Below are 19,416 nucleotides of genomic sequence, written 5' to 3'. Positions count from 1 at the left end.
TCTTCACAGTCTTGGGGGAAATAAAAGCTCTAACAACTTCAGGCATAGTCAAACGCTTTTAACTTAAATCTATGAATATTCAGCCTATTAGAATGTGTGAAAATAAATGCTTTTGAATGCTTTTTAAAAAGGTAATCAATCCTGTTTTACATGAAACTTTCAAGGACTGTGAGGTGTCATGTTAAATATTGATGACTTAGTGAATTATTTGTTCTCTTTAATTCCTAGATTCATAGATTTATGCTTTCTGAAAAGGGAAAACTAAATCCAGTCCCTCGGGCATCTCTTTTTACTGAGGACAGTGAATAGAAAGCATGATTTATTATTTCCCTTGGCTGAAATTTCGCCGTGAGTCGCGACAACCTTTACTGGGACCTTACTACCCAGTAAAGGAGCCCTGGTGGCACAATGATTACGCGCTCGCCTGCTAACTCCAAGGTCGGCAGTTTGAACCCGCCGGCAGCTCCCCTGGAGAAAAGACCTAGTGATCTGTTTCCGTAAAGATTACAGCCAAGAAAACTCTACTGGGCAGTTCTACGCTGTCACATGGGGTCGCTATGAGTCAGAATCAACTCGACAGCACTCACCTACATAACAACGATATCTAGTAAGAAATTCTTCCATGATCTCCCACATATTGTATTGTATTCTACAGCCTTAGAAGCCTTATGGGGTTGCTATGATCAGAATCGACTCAATGGCAGTGGGTTTCTGGTTTATACATATATGTATATAATTGACTCATTTTTTACCACTACATAGTAGTCCATTACATAAACTCACCATCATTTGTTTATCCATTCACCTACTATGGAGCTACAGTTGGTGAAAACTTTTTCCGCACCTTTTCGTCTCTACAAATAGTACTGCAAATAAACATCCCTGCACGTGTATCTTTGTGCGATGGGTGTGCACTTCTCTAGGAAACAGACCTACAAGTGAAGCACTGGTTTATGAGTATCGCCATGTTCGCATTTCCTAGTTGATGCTAAACTATCGTTCAGAATCATTGTACCACCAAGACATGTAGTTAGGCGGAGAGGATCAGCGTGACTGGGTTACAGTGAGAGCCAGGAGGTGTCATGGCGGAAGGGAGAGCAAAGGCAACTGTGGAGGAATGTCATGACCAGTACGTTGTGGGAACCACGAAGAAACAGACAATCAGACATGTCACTCTTACTGCCACAAAGGTTTTGGAACTATTTCTGGCAACCTTAAGCTGATTTCCCTTGCCCTAAGAAATAAGGAGAAAGAAAGAGGTATTCATTCAACTATGTATTTTTACACAAATAATGTGCGCCTTCGACGTTTGTTTGCCAACTACTCCCTCCCCCGCAAAGTATTTTCAGAGGCGTAGCTATGACAATTGTTTTTTTTCTTTACGTGTTGCCAGGAAAAAAAAAAAAATCAGCATAGTGCCCTTACGAAAATATGTCCCGGTGGGGAGGGAGTAGTTGGCAAAACAAACGTAGAAGGCGTGCGTTATTTGCGTAAAAGTATGGTAACAGTTGGATAATTCTTCACCAAGCCTCTATGCACCTGGACCCCTGCTGAGTGCTGTAATCACAAAGGGACGCAACTGATCTAACCGGAACCACTATCACCTTTGACGCTTGGACTATTGGTAGAGCTTTTACTCGGAAATGTGGTTTTTGAGACTCAAAATCATAACTTCTGTGCGACGAAATGCCTAATTGGTAGACTACCAAAAAAAAAAAAATCCGCTACCATCAAGTCAATTCTGACTCATAGTGACCCTATAGGGCAGAGAACAGCCCCATAAGGTTTCCAAGGAGCGGCTGGTGGATTCAAACTGCTGATCTCTTGGTTGGCAGCCGAGCTCTTAACTGCTGCACCACCAAGGCTCTGATAAATTACCCCAAAATGCATTTTAAACTTATTTTTATAGAAATTAGTCTTTAGAACACATTTTATTTGCAGCATATATTTAAATAATTAAATTATTTTTAAAATGCTCAAAAATAATATGAGCATATTTATTAATAAGCACCTAAAGTTTTGTTTATAAATAGGCCTAAATTTGTCGGTCTCCCTCAATATAGGAATCATGACAGCAGCGACTTTGTTTAGTTGAGCTTAGGTCAGTGCCTAGTACATAAGAGGTGTTCAAAAGGTATTTGTGGAATGAATAAATTAATAAGTGCTTTTAACTCTTCACCATTAAGTACATTTGCTATAGATTTTAATTAGGTCAAGAAAGTTTCCTACTATTATGAATTTTTAACATGAATGGCCTCTGAATCTTATAAAGTGCTTTTTAAGCATCCATTAATAAACATTAGAAATCCTGGTGGCATAGGGGTTAAGAGTTCGGCTGCTAACAAAAAAGGTGGCAGTTCAAATCCACCAGGCGCTCCTTGGAAACCCTATGGGGCAGCTCTACTCTGTCCTATATGGTTGCTATGAGTTGGAATCGATTTGACAGCAATGGGTTTGGTTTTGGTTTGAGATGAACATATGATTTATGTCTAAAGGCCCTCCTAACATTAAAGAATCCTTGAACTCCTGAGGTAAGTCTAAAGGGTTTAGATGGGCTTTTGCTTCTTTGTTATTGGGAAATGGCTGGATTTGATTTCTTGACATTGTATTTGGGATATTTTGTATCTGTACTGTCCCTTTGGGGTAAGCAGGGTTTATAAGTTTATATTAACCTCAAAAGTGAGTTATAGAGTTTTGTGGTTTTTTTGTTTTGTTCTGTTTTGTTTTTTTAACTATTCACTGGAACAGTGTTTAATACAGGGATTATCTGTTCCCTGAAGGTTTAGTAAACTCTTATATAAAAACATCTGGGCCTGGCAGACTGTTTTGCAAATTAGTTTAAGCTACTGATTTGATGTTTTGAATCATTATAGAGCGATTAATATTTTCCATTTCAGATAGAGTCAATTTTTGAAGGATATTTTTATTTTCTTCAAAGTGATTTAATTTATTGATGTAAAATTGTTTATAGAATTCACTTATGGTTTTCCCAAATTTCTACTGTAGTTAACTTCTTCCAATCACTTTTACTATTCCTGTCAAAGAAGCACCTTTTGGCTTTGTTGATACTTTCTATTGTTTCTTTGTTTTCTATTTTATCATTTTTGTTCTTCTTCTTCTTATTTCCCTCCTTCACTTTCTTTGAGTTTACTCTGCTATTCTTTTATATAACCGATTGAGCTGGATGCTAGGCTCATCGTTTTTCAATCTGCTTTTTTAACATATGCCATTATGTCTGTAACTGTTATTATTTTAAATCAATCCTGTAAGTTTTTATGTAATGTTTTCATTATTATTTAAGTCAAAATATTTTCTAATTTTCATTCTTGACCATGGGTTATTTAGTAGTATGGTTTTTAATTTCCAAGTGATTTTACTTATTTTTTGTAATGATTTTATTGGATCGTTATCAGAGAATGAGACCTGAATATCACACCTTTGGTCATTTGTTAGTATTTGCTTTAGGGCAGTTATGTATTCTGAGACTATTAGCACCAGGGTTCCATATAGGTCCTTTACATCAGTCATACAGCTATGTTGGTCTAATCTTCTAGTTTACTAATTTTGTATCTGATACCCGTCAAAAATGGAGAGAGCTTTGTTAAAATCTCCCACTATAATTATGTACTTACCTGTTTCTGATTACATCTTGGTCATGTTTTGCTTTACATATTTTGAGGCTCTGTTGTTAGGTCCATACAAGTTTAAAATTGTTATATATCTTCCTCTTGAAGATGTATCTTCCTTATTCCTTTTATCATAATTCACTTTATATCTAATAATGCTTCACAATTTAACATTTTATATGATATTATTATAGTTATAGTGGCTCCATTTTTGTTAGAATTGGCCTTACAGTCCTTTCCCTACCCTTTCACTTAAAAATTTTATGTATCATTTTATGTTACTATATCTCATGTAAGAGCATATGGATAGCTTTGCTATTTCATCCAATCTGAGAATCTCTTTTATTGGCAAGTTTGATCCAATTTATGTTTACTACAAGTATCAATATATTTGGACTTATTTTTACATCTTATTTCATACTCTTTTCCATGCTTTCTTATTTTATATTTTCTTGCTTTCTATTGAATTGAGTTCTGTTCCACCGGTTTAGAAGTTAAATGATCTACTTCTATTCTTTTAGTGGTTACCCAAAACATTCAGACTTGACCTAGCATAACAATAAACAAACAAACCCTTCTCTTGAAAAATACACAGACTTAGAGTGTTTAAAGTGAATCATTCCTTCCCATTGTACATGCTATCACTGTCTAATATTTTAGTTCCATCTTGTATTTATACCCTTGAAATGGAATATTATTAATGTTGTTTTACTCTTCAATGCTTGTTTAGATTTATTCACATATTTATCAATTTATTTTCACATTATTTTTTCTTGTATCCCATTTCTTTCTTTTAAAGTACAACATTAAGTATTCCTTTAAATAAGAAATCTTAGTCTGATATTGCCTTTATTTATCTCTTTTGGAAGGATTATAGTCTGGCTGTTTAGAAATCTAGATAGAAATAGCTATTTTCCTTCAATACGTGGAAAACATTTTTCTACTCTCTCCTGGACTGTTGATAAGTCTGTTCTTTTCCTAGTCGTAGTTCCTTTGTGGGTAATATGTATTCTCACTTTTGTTGCTGTTAAGATTTTCACTGTGGGTTTGGTGTTCTGCAGTTTCAATTCTATGGGCCTAGGTAGGGATAAATTCTTAATTAATCCCATTTTGAATCTGTGTTTCTAGAAACTGAGAATGCATGTCTTTCTTTAATTCTGGAAAACTCTTAGTAATTATTTCTTTGAATGTTACCTTTCCCCAATTCCCTCTATTTTCTCCTTTGTCATTTATTAGATAAAATTAGAGCTTCTCATCCTGTATGTCTTACTTTTTCTTTTATATTTTCCATATCTTTAGGTCTTTCTGCTTCTTTGGGGTCATTTCCTGGGACTTATCTTCAAGTTTATTAGTTTTCTCTTTGGTTGGGTCAAGTTGTGTCAGTGGGTACATGTGCTTCTAATCTATCCTTTCACTTAAGAAGCAGCTACTTGAAGGTCCCAGCTTTATTTGGGGTGTCCCAGTTCCAATTCCCTTCCTAGTGCAATGCTAGGTCTTCTCTCCAACTCCCAACTGAGTATAAAGCTGCAGCTTCTGGGTTACTGAAATTCACACTGCTCTCCACCTTCACCCCCAACCAGGATCACAAACACACCCACTTATTAGCATATTTTCTGGTTTTCATTTACCTCTTCATTTCCAGCACCATATTTAAAAGAATCTTTATATAGCATCCCACATGTCTATGTATTTGTAGGAAGAGATTTCCAGGTTATATGCATTAGCTATGTTGCCAACTGATTTTACTCCCTCATTTTTCAGCTGAAGAAACTATGGATGGAGATCCTGATGTTAGAATTTTTCATTATGAACTCCTTTTCTTGGCATTTCAAATGTTGTAAATACAAATACACATACATTATGTGTGCATACACACCAATATTCTACCACATCAGTGAGTCACTATAAAATATATAAAACATGACTATACAAAAACACATAGGCTATGCATTTTGTGATTATGTACACACTAAATAGTCACTTTTTTTTATACCAATAGGGAAAAACTGCTGAACTGAATCTCATGAAACTCAATTCAGGACAGAAATCAAACCTGGTTCTGAGTCTGAATTTTCTCTTGGAACGTCATCATAAATTGCTTCTTCTGGGTCTGCAATAAAAGGGGAGGGAAACTTTGAAAAATTGAACAAGACTAATCCGGTTCAATCTACATTTTATAGGGCAACAGTCTTCTATGACTAATAACATTTACTGCTATTACAGAAGAGTTCACATGGATAGCTGATGGTACCCTACCAAAGCATGGACATTATCTCGGGGGGGGCGGAATATTCTGCTGGGGAATGGGGGCTAGCATGCTAACTGAGCCAGCTGTAGAATATCACCAACAGGTGGTTTTTACTCATTCTCAGGCCAAGTTTATTCTATTGTGATGTGTTCAGTTATACATATTTATGTTTCTTCTATAAACATTTTTAAGTCTATGAAGTTAGAGTGTTCTGACATACAGAGAATACAAAGGTGCTGTGCATAGTTTCAGAAAAGGAGGGAGAGCCCACCCAAAGCTGTACAAATGGGAACCACTGGAGCAAAGTGACCACTTGACAACTTTCTGAACCCCTGGATAGGAAAAGTAGTCACATGCAGGAAGAAAGTGTTAAACCCTCAGCACAAATTTTCTCAAACTGCATTATGTGGGTCATTAGTGTCCTACGAAATCAGAACAGGTTTTCTTAAAAAAAAAAAAAAAAAAAAAGGAGGGGGAAGCTCCATGAGCAAAGTCTTTAGTCTATATTGTATAAGATAATTATGTAGGAGATTAGCAATAAAATTTGAATTTTTATTTAAATATTTGTAAGAGTTATGCGTTTCTGGCAATCAGTTTCTTAAAAAAGATCTTTTAGGTTACTTTTCCAAAATATTCTTTTACTGGTGTTATCCTTGCCACAGACGAACCTCCAAACTACAATGTGTTATTTGCTTTACTGAAAACCACAAAAGCAACTGATTATTAAACAATAAAGGAAGGCAAATTAGCTAAATAAAACTTTACCATCCTCTGACATCTGGGCATTGTCACTATCTCCACACTACCGGGTAAAAGATGCAAACTCAAGAAGAGCCCCTTATTCTCCAGCTGCTGTCAAGTCTCCATATTATGGAGGCTTTTGCTCTCTTTTAATAATCTTTACTAACTGCAACCACAGCAAGTGTTTCTACTCCTATTCGATAATGCTGATGCTGCGGGATTGCTAGTTGACAGAGTGTACTTTCAAATCCAGTTACTCCAATTAACTGTCATCTGGATAATAAAAATGAGTAATGGAAGAAATTCGGACAAATTTTGCTTTAGAAACAAAATTGCTTGAGAATAAGAAGTCAATAATTTAATCTTGTAATGATCCTGATTTAACAGCCCACAGCGGAATCATTTAATCATACTAAGTTCTTTGTTTTGACAATGACATAATTAAAATAATAAGGAACCAGTCCGGAGACGGTTTAATAACTAGGAGACAGTTAAGATGGTTCTAACTTGTGAGTCAATCATACAAAATAACTTCACGGAGATGAGTGGGTCCGTCGATAACAAAAGGGGTAATGAGGAAAGTAATCTTTACTTTTCCTTTAAAAATTAAAAAAAAATTAAATGTAGTCAAAAATATTTTTAGCTTTTTAAAGCACACATGGAATGGAAGAGCTGGTATACCATCTGGTTGGTGGGTTGGCTTAACCAGCCACACCCCTCCCCTTCGAGAATGGTACCGTGAAAAAGCATCTTGTTGGGGAATAGTAAGAAGGAATATTTCATTAACATCTCAGTTATGACTCATTGGTTATGGGCTGGAAGTCAAAGGATCATTCCCCAAATCCATAACTGTTGTGATGACAACAAAATTGGTACTAGAATGAAACAATCAGTAAGAGGTATGTGCTTGGATGGAGAGAGCTAGGATAACATGCAATGCAGTAACAGATTCCTAGAGCCCTGGGAAATTATGTACACATTCAGCTTCTGTTAACATTTTAAGTAAATGAATATATTTTAAAAGCTTCAGATCTTACAGAGAACATAAGAATAATTAACACAGCTTGGGGGGGGGGGAAGAAAACCACAGCAACACCGTGTTGGCAAAGGTTAGTACCGAGCATCACAAGGACTTGATGGCCCGTCAACACTCGCGGTCAGGGGTACTCACTTTCCATCCAGGCTGTATTGGCAGGATCTGCAGCCCATCGGGCCAGGGCGCTGTCTTCTTTATCGACTTGATCTTCACTTAAGAAAAACAAACCATAAAGTCAGGATACTGACAAACATTCCAATCATTGGGCTGCTGAACGCCCCAAAGTACAGCAAAACCTCTGAGAGATGGAACTCGACAGGGCTGCCTTGTTTTTCTGGGTCTCACAAGTTTTCTGCCTTTGACAGGGTGCTTACTGTCACTCTCTATTAAGAATCCGACCTCATTTGAGTTTTCAGTTTTCCTTCTTTGACAGGTTCCCACCTTTGGCAGGTTTTACTGTATATATATGTATGTATGTATGTTACTATGCCTGGAAAGCGTATATTTTCCCAGACGTTATTACAAAAACTACCAAATTCTAGTTTTCATTCATAACTATTTATAAATAAGCACCTTTGAATGGCCACCATGTGTACTGCACAGTATCTGGCACGACAAGAGTATAAAAGAAATATAGTCCCTACTGGCAAAAGGCCTAACTCTTCTTTCAGTTTCTCATGAGACCTTTTGGGGGCCTATCTCGTGCCACATGCGGTGCTGGGTTCTAGAGATAAGCACAAGTAAGATACAGGCCTTCTTGGACTCTCGTAACAGGGCGGTGGGAGAAAAGACACAAAACAAAAATAAACAGTCGTAATTACTACACTGGAGGTATGTTCCCATGACGCAGTGGTCACGGGGGCCAGGTCATACAGAGTCTCAAACAAAAAGTCAAGGGAGTTTTGTTTTATTCTGTAGGCAGTGGGAAGCCACTGGAATGATTTATTCAGAAGAATGACAAGATTAGATTCAGTCAACAAATACTTATTGATGGCCACCTCTGTGAGAGTCACAGTTCTTAATAATATGAATATAAAACCCAAACCCATTGCCACTGAGTCCATTCCGACTCACAGCAACCCTGTAAGACCCTACAACCCTGTAGGTTCCCAAGGCTGTAATCTTTACGGAAGCAGACTGCCACATCCTTCTCCCGCGGAGCAGGCGGTGAGTTCTAACTGCAGACCCTTCGGTTAGTGGCTGAGCGCTTAACCACTGCACAAGCAGACTCTTTAAATATGAATATAGCAGTGATTAAAACAGACAAAACCGCAGACATGAGGCTTTCATCACGGAGAGTATTTTATAAAGATAAACTTAGCAGCAGTACAAAAAACAAATTAATTGGAAGGAAAAGAGATGGGAAATAGAACAAGCATCTAGAGATAAATAAGGGAAGTTCTGAAACATTTATATATGGAAAAATAGAATCAATAATAGAAAATTGGGTGGCAATTCAATGCAACCTCTTCAGTCAGTGACAGAGACAGTGAATGCCATTGCAGTAGACAGTCTCTCTCTTTTATCTTTCCAGTTTTTGCTAAACGTTCTAACGAACAATGAAATATTTGCAAGATGGCAATGAAGAGGAAAACGTGCGAAAGTCTTGAAAATTTCCAGATAAGAGACACTTCAGATACTCAGGGATGTGCTACATAATGTGCTATGTTGTGGATTTGTGTAAAAATTAAGATATAGTCCCTGTACTTAAAGAAATCACCACATAAAGAACTATTCTTGTACTTCTTAAGTTTGAAATTATACTAAAACAAAAAGAATAAAAGAAAATTTGAAGCAAATGTTTATACTGTATTTTAAATGATTCCTGAATATTTCTCATACTTAGGGAAATTATCTGAGTTATCACCCCACTTCAGTTGTGTTTCCTTGTAAAAAAAAAAATGCTTTTGATAATATATTTTTTCATGCTACATTTTAGATTATCAATAGTAACAAGACATTCACTAATATTTAACAGAATTGTGATTTCTCATAAACAGTCTTAGATAGATCTACTTTGTGAAATAATTCTGTATTTAAATTGGATAGAAAATTCTTATTAAATGAATACTTTTCCCTAGAGAGCCTAGGCATTTTAGAAGAATTCATGTAAGAAATACTTTTAAAGAGCCTTAATAACTGAACGGAAAAAAAAATGACTTTGGCAAAGGATTCCTGCCAAACTTTGGCTGATTTATCTTGATGCTTCAAATAAAACTCAATTCTTTTCATCGGCTCCACTGTTTTTGCTGATTCCCTGCACATGTAAACGGGAAGACCCTGCCAACCCACTTGCCTGCAGAAATGGGAGACTTTTCTTGCCATGCACGTGACATGAACACTGAAAACCCGGAGGCTTCAGCAGTGACATCACCCCAGCCACTCGGGCCAAGTCCTCACCGAGACTGTGCGGAGGGCAATACTATCACTTCTGCAGTCACTCTGCACACAGAAAGCAAATATTCTCCCTCTCGCAGAGGGGAAAAGGTCACTTCCTTCTGTAATGTGCAGACAAGATGTCAGAGATGAGGTAGAATTTGAAATCGGCTTTGAAATACCAGTAGGTAAGAGATTAGGGAGATGACAATCTAGATGGAGCATCAGCAAAGCCGCAGGAGCAGGACAAAGAGCCCCTGGTTCCTGAGGAAACGGCCCTCAGTCAGGGAGCTAAGAGAAATGAGGCTGGAAAAGAAATCTGGTTGAGGAGAGAGATAAGAAAAAGGATAATAAATTAGATTGACATTCTAGGGGAATGCATTTGTTCACTTATTTATCCAACAGTAACTCCCTGAGAACCTGTGAAATCATCTGACCTTTCTGTCTAGGTCAGGACTCTGTTACAGGTTCTCATGGAATCCCATTCCTTTCTTTCAGAGTAATCATCTTGAAATGTGATTGTCCAGTCATTAGTGTGACTGTCTGATTAACATCCCTCTGCCCACTAGAACTGTAAGGTGAATAATGGCACTGTGGCTGGCTTTACTTACAATTCTTATTTTGGATGCTTTGTACGTGACAGACACTCCACAAATGTTTTGCAAATGAAAAAAACTAAACATACTTACCTCGTACCAAGCACACTGTCTCGCTAGGCGGTAAATGTTCTAAGATTTAATAAAACCTGGTGTTTGTCCTTGAGGAATTCATCAGGGAAAAGAGATATAGAAAACAGTAGTGATAGCACAAAGCAACGAATTATAATACAGGTATGTGCGAATGGCTCTGGAGACACGAAAGAGGAAATTCATGAAAAAAGCGGCATTTACGCTGGGTTCTGAAGGATAAATACGGGTTTGCCTGGCATATGGGATTCCTGGGCGTTTCAAGAAGATGAAACAGGATTTGTAAAGGCAAGGAGGCATGAAAGAAAGAGTGTGTAATCAAAAAAGTTTGAGCAATTCTAGATTAAACAAAACTAAATCTTTTTTTATTCAACCAAAGGATTCTCAGAACCTTTATTATGCTTATGCACACACTAGGCATCTCCAAGACAGAGCTGGACGAGAGTTGGAGAAATCTTCCAGTTCTATTAGACATGGACTCATACGTCCTCTTTTTTCCACACAGAATGATAATAATGTTTTGAAAAGTACCAATGCTCAGTAGGACACAATTGGAGGAACACTGAGCTAGAGGACAGAATATACAGAAGACAGCATGACAAGCAAATAGGATGGAAGGGTAGACTAGCACAAGACAGAGGAACCGAAACAGACATGTAGGCAGGAAATAAAGACCTGGGGACGTTGCCTGAAGAGTGGTGAGGAATTAACCGTTTAAAAAACATAGAAGGGCAAAACAGCACATTAAAATCACTTGTAGTCGACGTTTCAAGAAAAAAAAGTCATGAATTCAGAATATATCTGTAAAATTAATGAAGATACCTGTTTGGCGGATCCTCAGAACTTAAAGAATTAAAGTGGCTATCTTCAGCTACTTCCTGCGTTTCTGCTAGGAAAGAAAAAAACTGATATTGGTTTTAGGCTTGACAAAAATGCTGGTGAAGTTGATTTCATCCTTAAAATGATATCGTATTTTCTTTTCTTGTCAATTATAAGCTTATCTTAGTATAAAGATTATTAACTGATGTATTCAAAATCTTCAGCTTTTAAATAAAACTTATTCAAAATTCGGTTATAATAAAAAGTGATATGCAAAGGTTTTCTAAAAGAGTCAGAAATAAAACACACAGGTACTGAAATAAATCAAGCTAGATTTTAAAATAATATTCTCTCCTACGTCTTGGGTTTTCATGGAAATGTACAATTGTGATTTAATTAAAGGTATGCGTATATGACAATGTCAAAAACTTTAAGGAAGAAATGGTAAAGTTTGTGATGTTTGACAACCAAACTTTACACATACCTATATACACACACATACTCACACACACACAATTTCACACATGCCAAATCTGTTTGTTGTTTTTCTTCCACTCTCTTTGCAGCTTACCAAGATCAGTGATGAACTCAGGACAAACATTACGTCACATGTTAGATGAGAGGCAGTGCCAGGACTTGAAGTCAAATCCACCCAGCTTCAAAAATTGCTCTTCCCATTATACAACAGTGCCTCAAAGAATAGCCAAAATGACCCCACAAAATGACAGAAATCATCCACGAAGTTGATGAAGACAGGAAATGTTGACTGGCACCAAAAGAACTTTATACAGTGAATTATTCTTCCCTGCACATAAGTCAAGAGCAGAGATGGGCATGTATAACACTGCTTTCTAGCCCTAAATGCACAGCCCGAATGTTTTCTCATAATATGCCCATTCCTGCAGGAAATTCTTCTTACCGTGTGCTCCTCATTTCAAGAAATAAAATTCACCAGAATTTAATGTCTGTCAAAACAGAAGGCGTTTGATAAGGAGAGGTAGGAAGAAGATGAGCGTCCTCATCGGGAATTTCTCCCGCCAGCCATTCCCGTGTCAAGCTAAGATAACACAGGCACAAAGAAGGTAAGAAACGGCCCAGTGCTATCCAGGTAGAAAGTAGCAGATCCAGAATTCGAATCCAGGCCTAATGTCAAAATCTTTGCTTTTTCTACCACCTCAGGAAAAGAGATAGGTGTACTCATTTCTCTTTAAAAGACAAAAAAAAAAAAAAAAAAAAAAAAGACACACTTGTTCCTGGATTCTGGGCCTCACAACAGTGTTTATTATAATACAGCTTTCTTAATGGCTCTAGGTTGACAGTAAAAAAAAAAAGCAAATTATTTTATATATTTTTTTTTTAACATTCACCCTCCCTCCCCACCCTCCGAACCATCAAAGAATGTTTTCTTCTGTGTTTAAACCTTTTCTTGAGTTCTTATAATAGTGGTCTTATACAATTATTTGTCCTTCTGTGACTGACTAAATTCACTCAGCATGATGACCTCCAGCTTCCTCCATGCTATATTTCACGGCTTCATCGTTGTTCTTTATCATTGTGTAGTATTCCATTGCGTGGATATACCATAATTTGTTTATCCATTCGTCCGTTGATGGGTACCTAGGTTGTTTCCATCTTCTTGCTATTGTGAACAGTGCTGCAATGAACATGGGTGTGCATATATCTATTCGTGTGACAGCTCTTATTTCTCTAGGATATATTCCAAGGAGCAGGAGAGCTGGATCGTATGGTACTTCTATTTCTAGCTTTTTAAGGAAGCGCCAAATCAATTTCCAAAGTGGTTGTACCATTTTACATTCCCACCAACAATGTATAAGTGTTCCAGTCTCCCCACAACCTCTCCAGCATTTATTATTTTGTGTTTTTTTGATTAATGATAGCCTTGTTGGTGTGAGATGATATCTCATTGTAGTTTTGATCTGCATTTCTCTAACGGCTAATGGTTGTGAGCATTTCTGTTAGCTGCCTGAATATCCTCTTTGGCGAAGTGCCTGTTCATATCTTTTGCCCATTTTTTAATTGAGTTATTTGTCTTTTTGTTGTTGAGGTTTTGCAGTATCTTGTAGATTTTAGAGATTAGATGCTGATTGGATATGTCATAGCCAAAAATTTTTTCCCGGTCTGTAGGTTGTCTTGTTACTCTTTTGGTGAAGTTTTTTGATGAGCATAAGTGTTTGATTTTTAGGAGCTCCCATTTATCTAGTCTCTCTTCTGGTGCTTGTGCATTGTTACTTATGGTTCATATTTTAAAATAGTGCTAAATTATTTTAAAATATATGACTTTAAATAATTTAAAATAACCAAATTATTTAAAAATAAGCAACTTACATTAAAGTAAATGTATTTTCCTTAAGCACAAAATCTCCATAATCCCGACTCCATTATTTTTAGATTGTTCTTACTCTTTAAGGCTACAGAATCAGGACAGTATTGTTGATCATGGTGAGTTCCCAGGATTACTGCCAATTTCAACAGGAAAACACGTGGGAAAACGTCTACCCTAAAAACCCTCTTCTTTGGCTTCCAAAATATAAAATCAAGATTTACTTAAAAGATTATTTTTCTCATTTTGTTATTAACTGGAAAGAAATAATGCTTTCATTGAAATTTTCACAAAAACGTAACTTATGATCATATATCTAAGGGGCCATTCTCCTCAGCTGTTACTACTGTCCGTTAGAAAAATATCACATATACCTGGGAAGTTCCATATGGTGTGTCCTGGGAAAGAAATATATTCAGGAGACAGAAGGGAAAATTAAGCCAAGGTGTTTTTACTGGGTCAATTCTTAATATAATAAACTTTGATTTTGCAAGGGGAAGAACAGTTTTGTAATTTTTATTTTATTGTGCTTTAAGTGAAAGTTTACAACTGAAGTTAGTTTCTCATACAAAAATTTATACACACATTGTTATGTGATCCTAGTTGCTCTCTCTATACTTGGACAGCACACTCCTCCTTTCCACCCTGGATTTCCCGTGTCCATTCAACCAGCTCCTGACCCTCTCTGCCTTCTCATCTCGCCTCTGGACAGGACCTGCCCATTTAGTCTCGTGTATCTACTTGAACTAAGAAGCACACTCTTCACAACTATCATTTTATGTCTTATAGTCCAGTCTAATCTTCATCTGAAGAGCTGACCTCAGGAATGGTTTTAGTTTTGGGTTAACAGAGAGTCCGGGGGCCATGTCTTCCAGGGCCCCTCCAGTCTCAGTCAAATCATTAAGTCTGGTCTTTTTACTAGAATTTGAGTTCCGCACCCTACTTTTCTCTTGCTCCGTCAGGGACTGTCTGTTGTATTTCCTGTCAGGGCAGTCCATGGTGGTAGCCTGGCACCATCTAGTTCTTCTGGTCTCAGGCTGATGGAGTCTCTGGTTTACGTGGCCCTTTCTGTCTCTTGGACTAATATTTTCCTTGTGTCTTTGGCGTTCTTCATTCTCCTTTGCCCCAGGTGGGCTGGGACCAATTGATGCCTCTTAGATGGCCGCTCACTAGCTTTTAAGACCCCAGACGCCACTCACCAAAGTGGGATGCTGAACATTTTCTTGATAAACTTTGTTATACCAGTTGACCTGGATGTCCTCTGAAACCATGGTCCCCAGACCCCAGCCCTTGCTATGCTGTCCCTTGAAGTGTTTGGTTGTATTCAGGAAACTGCTTAGCTTTTGGTTTAGTCCAGTTTTGCTGACCTCCCCTGTACTGTAGTTTCATATTTTCAGTCAGTATGTACTCACAGGTTCAACTCTCCAAAGCTTTGCTACGCTCCTAAGAACTGGACCTGCGATGGTGATGGTGGCACGTGACAGGACAGCTCAGACGCTCAATCCTCAGCCGGAGGAATGGCCAGCTTTCCTGCTATGTTATAAATCTCTGCAAAAACAACTGAAGCTCAAGCACTATGAAACCAAACCAGCTGCTGTAAGTCGACTCCAGCTCGTGGCAACCCACGTGTGTCTGCGCACAACTGTGCTCCATAGGGTTTTCGAACGCTGATTTATCAGAAGTAGTTTGCCAGGCCTTTTTTCTGCAGTGTCTCTGGGTGGACTCAAACCGCCAACCTATTGGTTAGCCACTGAACACTTAACTGTTTGTGCCACCCAGGGACATAAACAGTATTACCAAGTGTTAAAGATAACAGAGAACAGGCTTTTAAAACTAAGTCATTCTAAGGTACAATTTGGTCCCTTTTTCACTAAGTAGAAGTGAAAAAAATGACTACTTAAACCAACACCCTTCTTACAGAGATGAGAAAGTTGAGGCTCAGAGAGGGTAAGTGACAGACGAAATGTCCCACAGGGGGTCAGTGGCAAGATTTCCAACGACCGGCTGGTGGATTCAAACTGCCGCCCTTTTGGTTAGCAGCAAGCTCTTAACCATTATGCCACCAGGGCTCCACATCTAAAGCTTAGCCGGGGAAAGACTGAGCACGGATGTTACTAAACAAACATGCCATTCTTCTCACTGTGCAAAGAAAAAAGTGAAAAACCACTACCTTCCTCATCCACAGAAACAGTGCGAATGATGACAGGGCTGGAGTAAGCGGGCAGTAGCAAAGGCAGGCTTGAAGGGACCGCGTAGCCGCAGGGCACGGGAACAGAGTACCCGCTGGGCACATGCAGGCTCAAGCTGTCCTCCTCGGTACTGGCTTCTGGAGCTGGGGCCTGATCTTCCTGGAACGGTGTGATGTCGATGACTGAATATGGATTGACTTTAGTTGGCGCCATAATTTTAGCAGGCTCTACTGATACCATTGTTTCTGTCCCAGGTCCATTTTCTCCTGCTGAAGGATGGCAAAGAAGACTTGTTAGCAAACAAGCACTATCATCAAGAGCATGTCTTACATTTCTTGCCAGGGGCAGAAGCAAAGAAGAAAGTGGTGAACGCTCTGATTGAACTCCCCCATCCCAACCCCTAGAGGTCTCTAGACTGTGGGTGGCCACGTGTGGATCGTCATACTGGTTGGACAGTGTTTGCTGCCGACGGCTGTGGGGAAGGGAGGAACTCTGGGAATCAGTGGGAGCAATGCAGCCTCTGTGCGCCGGTGCAATGCGCATGGCCTGGCAACTCCTACAACAGCTTATCTGATGCGATAAGCGAGCTACAAGCTGCCAAAAATAAATACTGGCGCCATTAAGCAGAACAGAGGTTTCTGTCATGGACAAAAAAATTGAATGTCGGTCCTACTACTGAAGTTTTGGTCTAACCAGTCCATCTAATTTAGTGCCTGTGAGAATTCAAAGAAGAAAACAATCAAATCCACCTCCAGACTTAAAAACTAAAACTTTCTATTTAATTCATTTTAAATAGCATTATTTTAAAATATTTTATGTAATCCAATGAGGCAATGATGAGGCTGTCTTTTATTAGAAATTTTCCCCCGGAAATACAAATAACAGAGACAGATAAGACTGAAAACCATGAGAAATGGGACAAATAAGAACAATTCAGCCAAAATTTAAATTAAGACATTAATATGATGTACTAATTTTATATCACAGAAAAATCATAAATATCTCACTCCATGAAATCCACCTTTCCTCTTAATATTCAAATCAAGCAATAATAATGAGGGGAAAATCTCAGAGTCATCTAACCAACCAGTTGCCGTGAAGTTATTTCCAACTCATGACAACCCCCTGCGTGTCAGAACAAAACTGTGCTCCATAGGGTTTTCAAGTGCTAACTTTTTGGAAGTAGATCACCAGACCTTTCTTCCAAGGCACCTCTGGTGGACTGGAACCTCCAACCTTTCAATTAGCAGCCAGCGAATTAATCATCTGCACCACCCAGGGACTCATCAGGCAGTAACAATGAAGGAAAATCAGTGAGTCATCTAAAAGATTACGTAAACAGAAGTCACCACTGGGTGGCAATTTCAGGATTTACCTGTGTTGGAAGCTTCTTCATTCGCTACAGCATTACTAGCAGTGGGGTCAGATGGTGCTTGTCTATCTGCTTCTGGAATTTCATCTCCACTGTCAAACTCGAATTGTTCTCCCTCCTCTTCTTCATTATTATTAGTATCATATTTTACTCCATTTTCTAAAGTTAAAAATAACACAAATCACAATGCTAACATTCATTACTAGCACAACAACTTTGAGATTCTTGTACTAAAAAAAAAAAAGAGAGAGAGAGAAAAGACCAAGGATACAGCCAAAGATGGTCACAAAATTACTAGATATTTTACTGTAGTTACCCCTTTTATTGGGAAAAAGATACACAATTAGGGCTTTTGTTACTGTTTTTGATTTCCTCTTAAGAGGTGCTGCAACTCCCAGCTTAAAAAAAAAAGGAAGTAAGGAAAGAAAAGAAGAAAAAAGTCACTTTTTACACTTCAATTACTTGCAACAAGTAATTAAAAATCAATTTGGGAGAGTGAAATCATAATAACATAGTAAAACAATGTAATCAACAATCAATGGAAGAGGGGGAAGTTTAGTTCAATAAGGTGTATTCATCCAGTGTAAGGGTTTTACCTGTCCTACTGTGACACGCTGTGTATCTTCCTTATGATAAAATCTACTGCTATATATTACTTATCACATGTATTACTTATGTGACCTTTGCTCTAAGAATTATTTCCATGATTGTTCTTTTTGGGGGGGGCAAAATATGCTGATATAATACATTTTACATCAGAAACAATAAGATTTCTCATGCAGAAAAAAAAAGCAGCTGAATTTATCTTTTAAGGAGACAACACTGTCATAATCTCAAATCATTAGAGAGTAATTTTCTCAAAATTTTTTTCAGCCAAAAAAATGCATAAACTGGAGTTCAAATGCAATGAAATGGCATTAGAATCCTCCATGTCTACCTGAGTTTTTTATATATTGTATGTTAAAATAAATATTAACATTAAATAAATCCTACTTAGAAATATTTTGTTTTTGAAAAACTGATTTCCACCTGATTTTTTCCATAGTAATTTTATACTTGGACAACGATTAAATGGAAACTACAAGACAGTTCTATGCAAACATGCAGCACTCTGTAAGAGCTAGGGTCAGCGCTTCTGTTCTGGAGAGATTCCCTTAGCAGGGAGGACTTCAAGCTCTATGATTCTGTGAAAACGAAATCACCGCAAAATATTACACAGACCTGAAACTTTTTACTAAATGAATAGACACAAATGCTCAATTTGTGAGAATGTCTGGGTGGCCAAAGACAAAAGAAATAAAATAAAAAAGGAAAAGAGAAATAAAGAAAAAAGGGGACCCATATCAGCTCATGCACACCTTTCCTGATTTTAAAAGTCTGCAAAAAGGTGTGCATCATGGTTGCATCATTTCACCATACTTACTCAATCTGTACGCTGAGCAAATAATCCAAGAAGCTGAACTATATGAAGAATTTGGCATCAGGATTGGAGGAAGACTCATTAACAACCTGAGATATGCAGATGACACAACCTTCCTTGCTGAAAGTGAAGAGAACTTGAAGCACTTACTGATGAAGATTAAAGACTACAGCCTTCAGTATGGACTACAACTCAACGTAAAGAAAACAAAAATCCTCACAACTGGACCAATAAGCAACATCATGATAAACGGAGAAAAGACTGAAATTGTCAAGATTACGTTTTACTTGGATCCACAATCAATGCCTACAGAAGCAGCAGTCAAAAAATCAAATGACGCATTGCATTGGGCAAATCTGCTACAAAAGATCTCTTTAACATGTTAAAAAGCAAAGATTTCACTCTGAGGACTAAAGTGCACCTGACTTAAGACTCATATCCATGTGAAAGCTGGACAATGAATAAAGAACACTGACGAAGAATTGATGCATTTGAATTATGGTGTTGGAGAAGAATACTGAATATACCATGGACTGCCAGAAGAATGAACAAATCTGTCTTG

At 37.8% G+C, this 19,416-nt stretch overlaps 1 protein-coding gene across 1 annotated transcript in view; it reads right to left on the bottom strand.

Annotated features, from left to right (window-relative positions):
* ARHGEF10 (Rho guanine nucleotide exchange factor 10) overlaps positions 1-19,416 on the bottom strand; it is a 168,918-nt gene that overhangs the window by 106,422 nt on the left and 43,080 nt on the right. Inside the window, exons 3-7 of the mRNA XM_023728233.1 lie at positions 17,438-17,593; positions 16,044-16,331; positions 11,536-11,599; positions 7,787-7,863; positions 5,680-5,736 (exon numbers count right to left, since the gene is read on the bottom strand). Of these exons, the coding sequence (XP_023584001.1) occupies positions 5,680-5,736; positions 7,787-7,863; positions 11,536-11,599; positions 16,044-16,331; positions 17,438-17,593 (642 nt within the window). The remainder of the gene's footprint in view (positions 1-5,679; positions 5,737-7,786; positions 7,864-11,535; positions 11,600-16,043; positions 16,332-17,437; positions 17,594-19,416) is intronic.

The sequence above is a fragment of the Trichechus manatus genome, unplaced genomic scaffold, assembly GCF_000243295.1.
Source record: "Trichechus manatus latirostris isolate Lorelei unplaced genomic scaffold, TriManLat1.0 scaffold00023, whole genome shotgun sequence".
NCBI lineage: Eukaryota > Metazoa > Chordata > Mammalia > Sirenia > Trichechidae > Trichechus > Trichechus manatus.
This window is presented reverse-complemented; position numbering and strand designations above follow the sequence as displayed.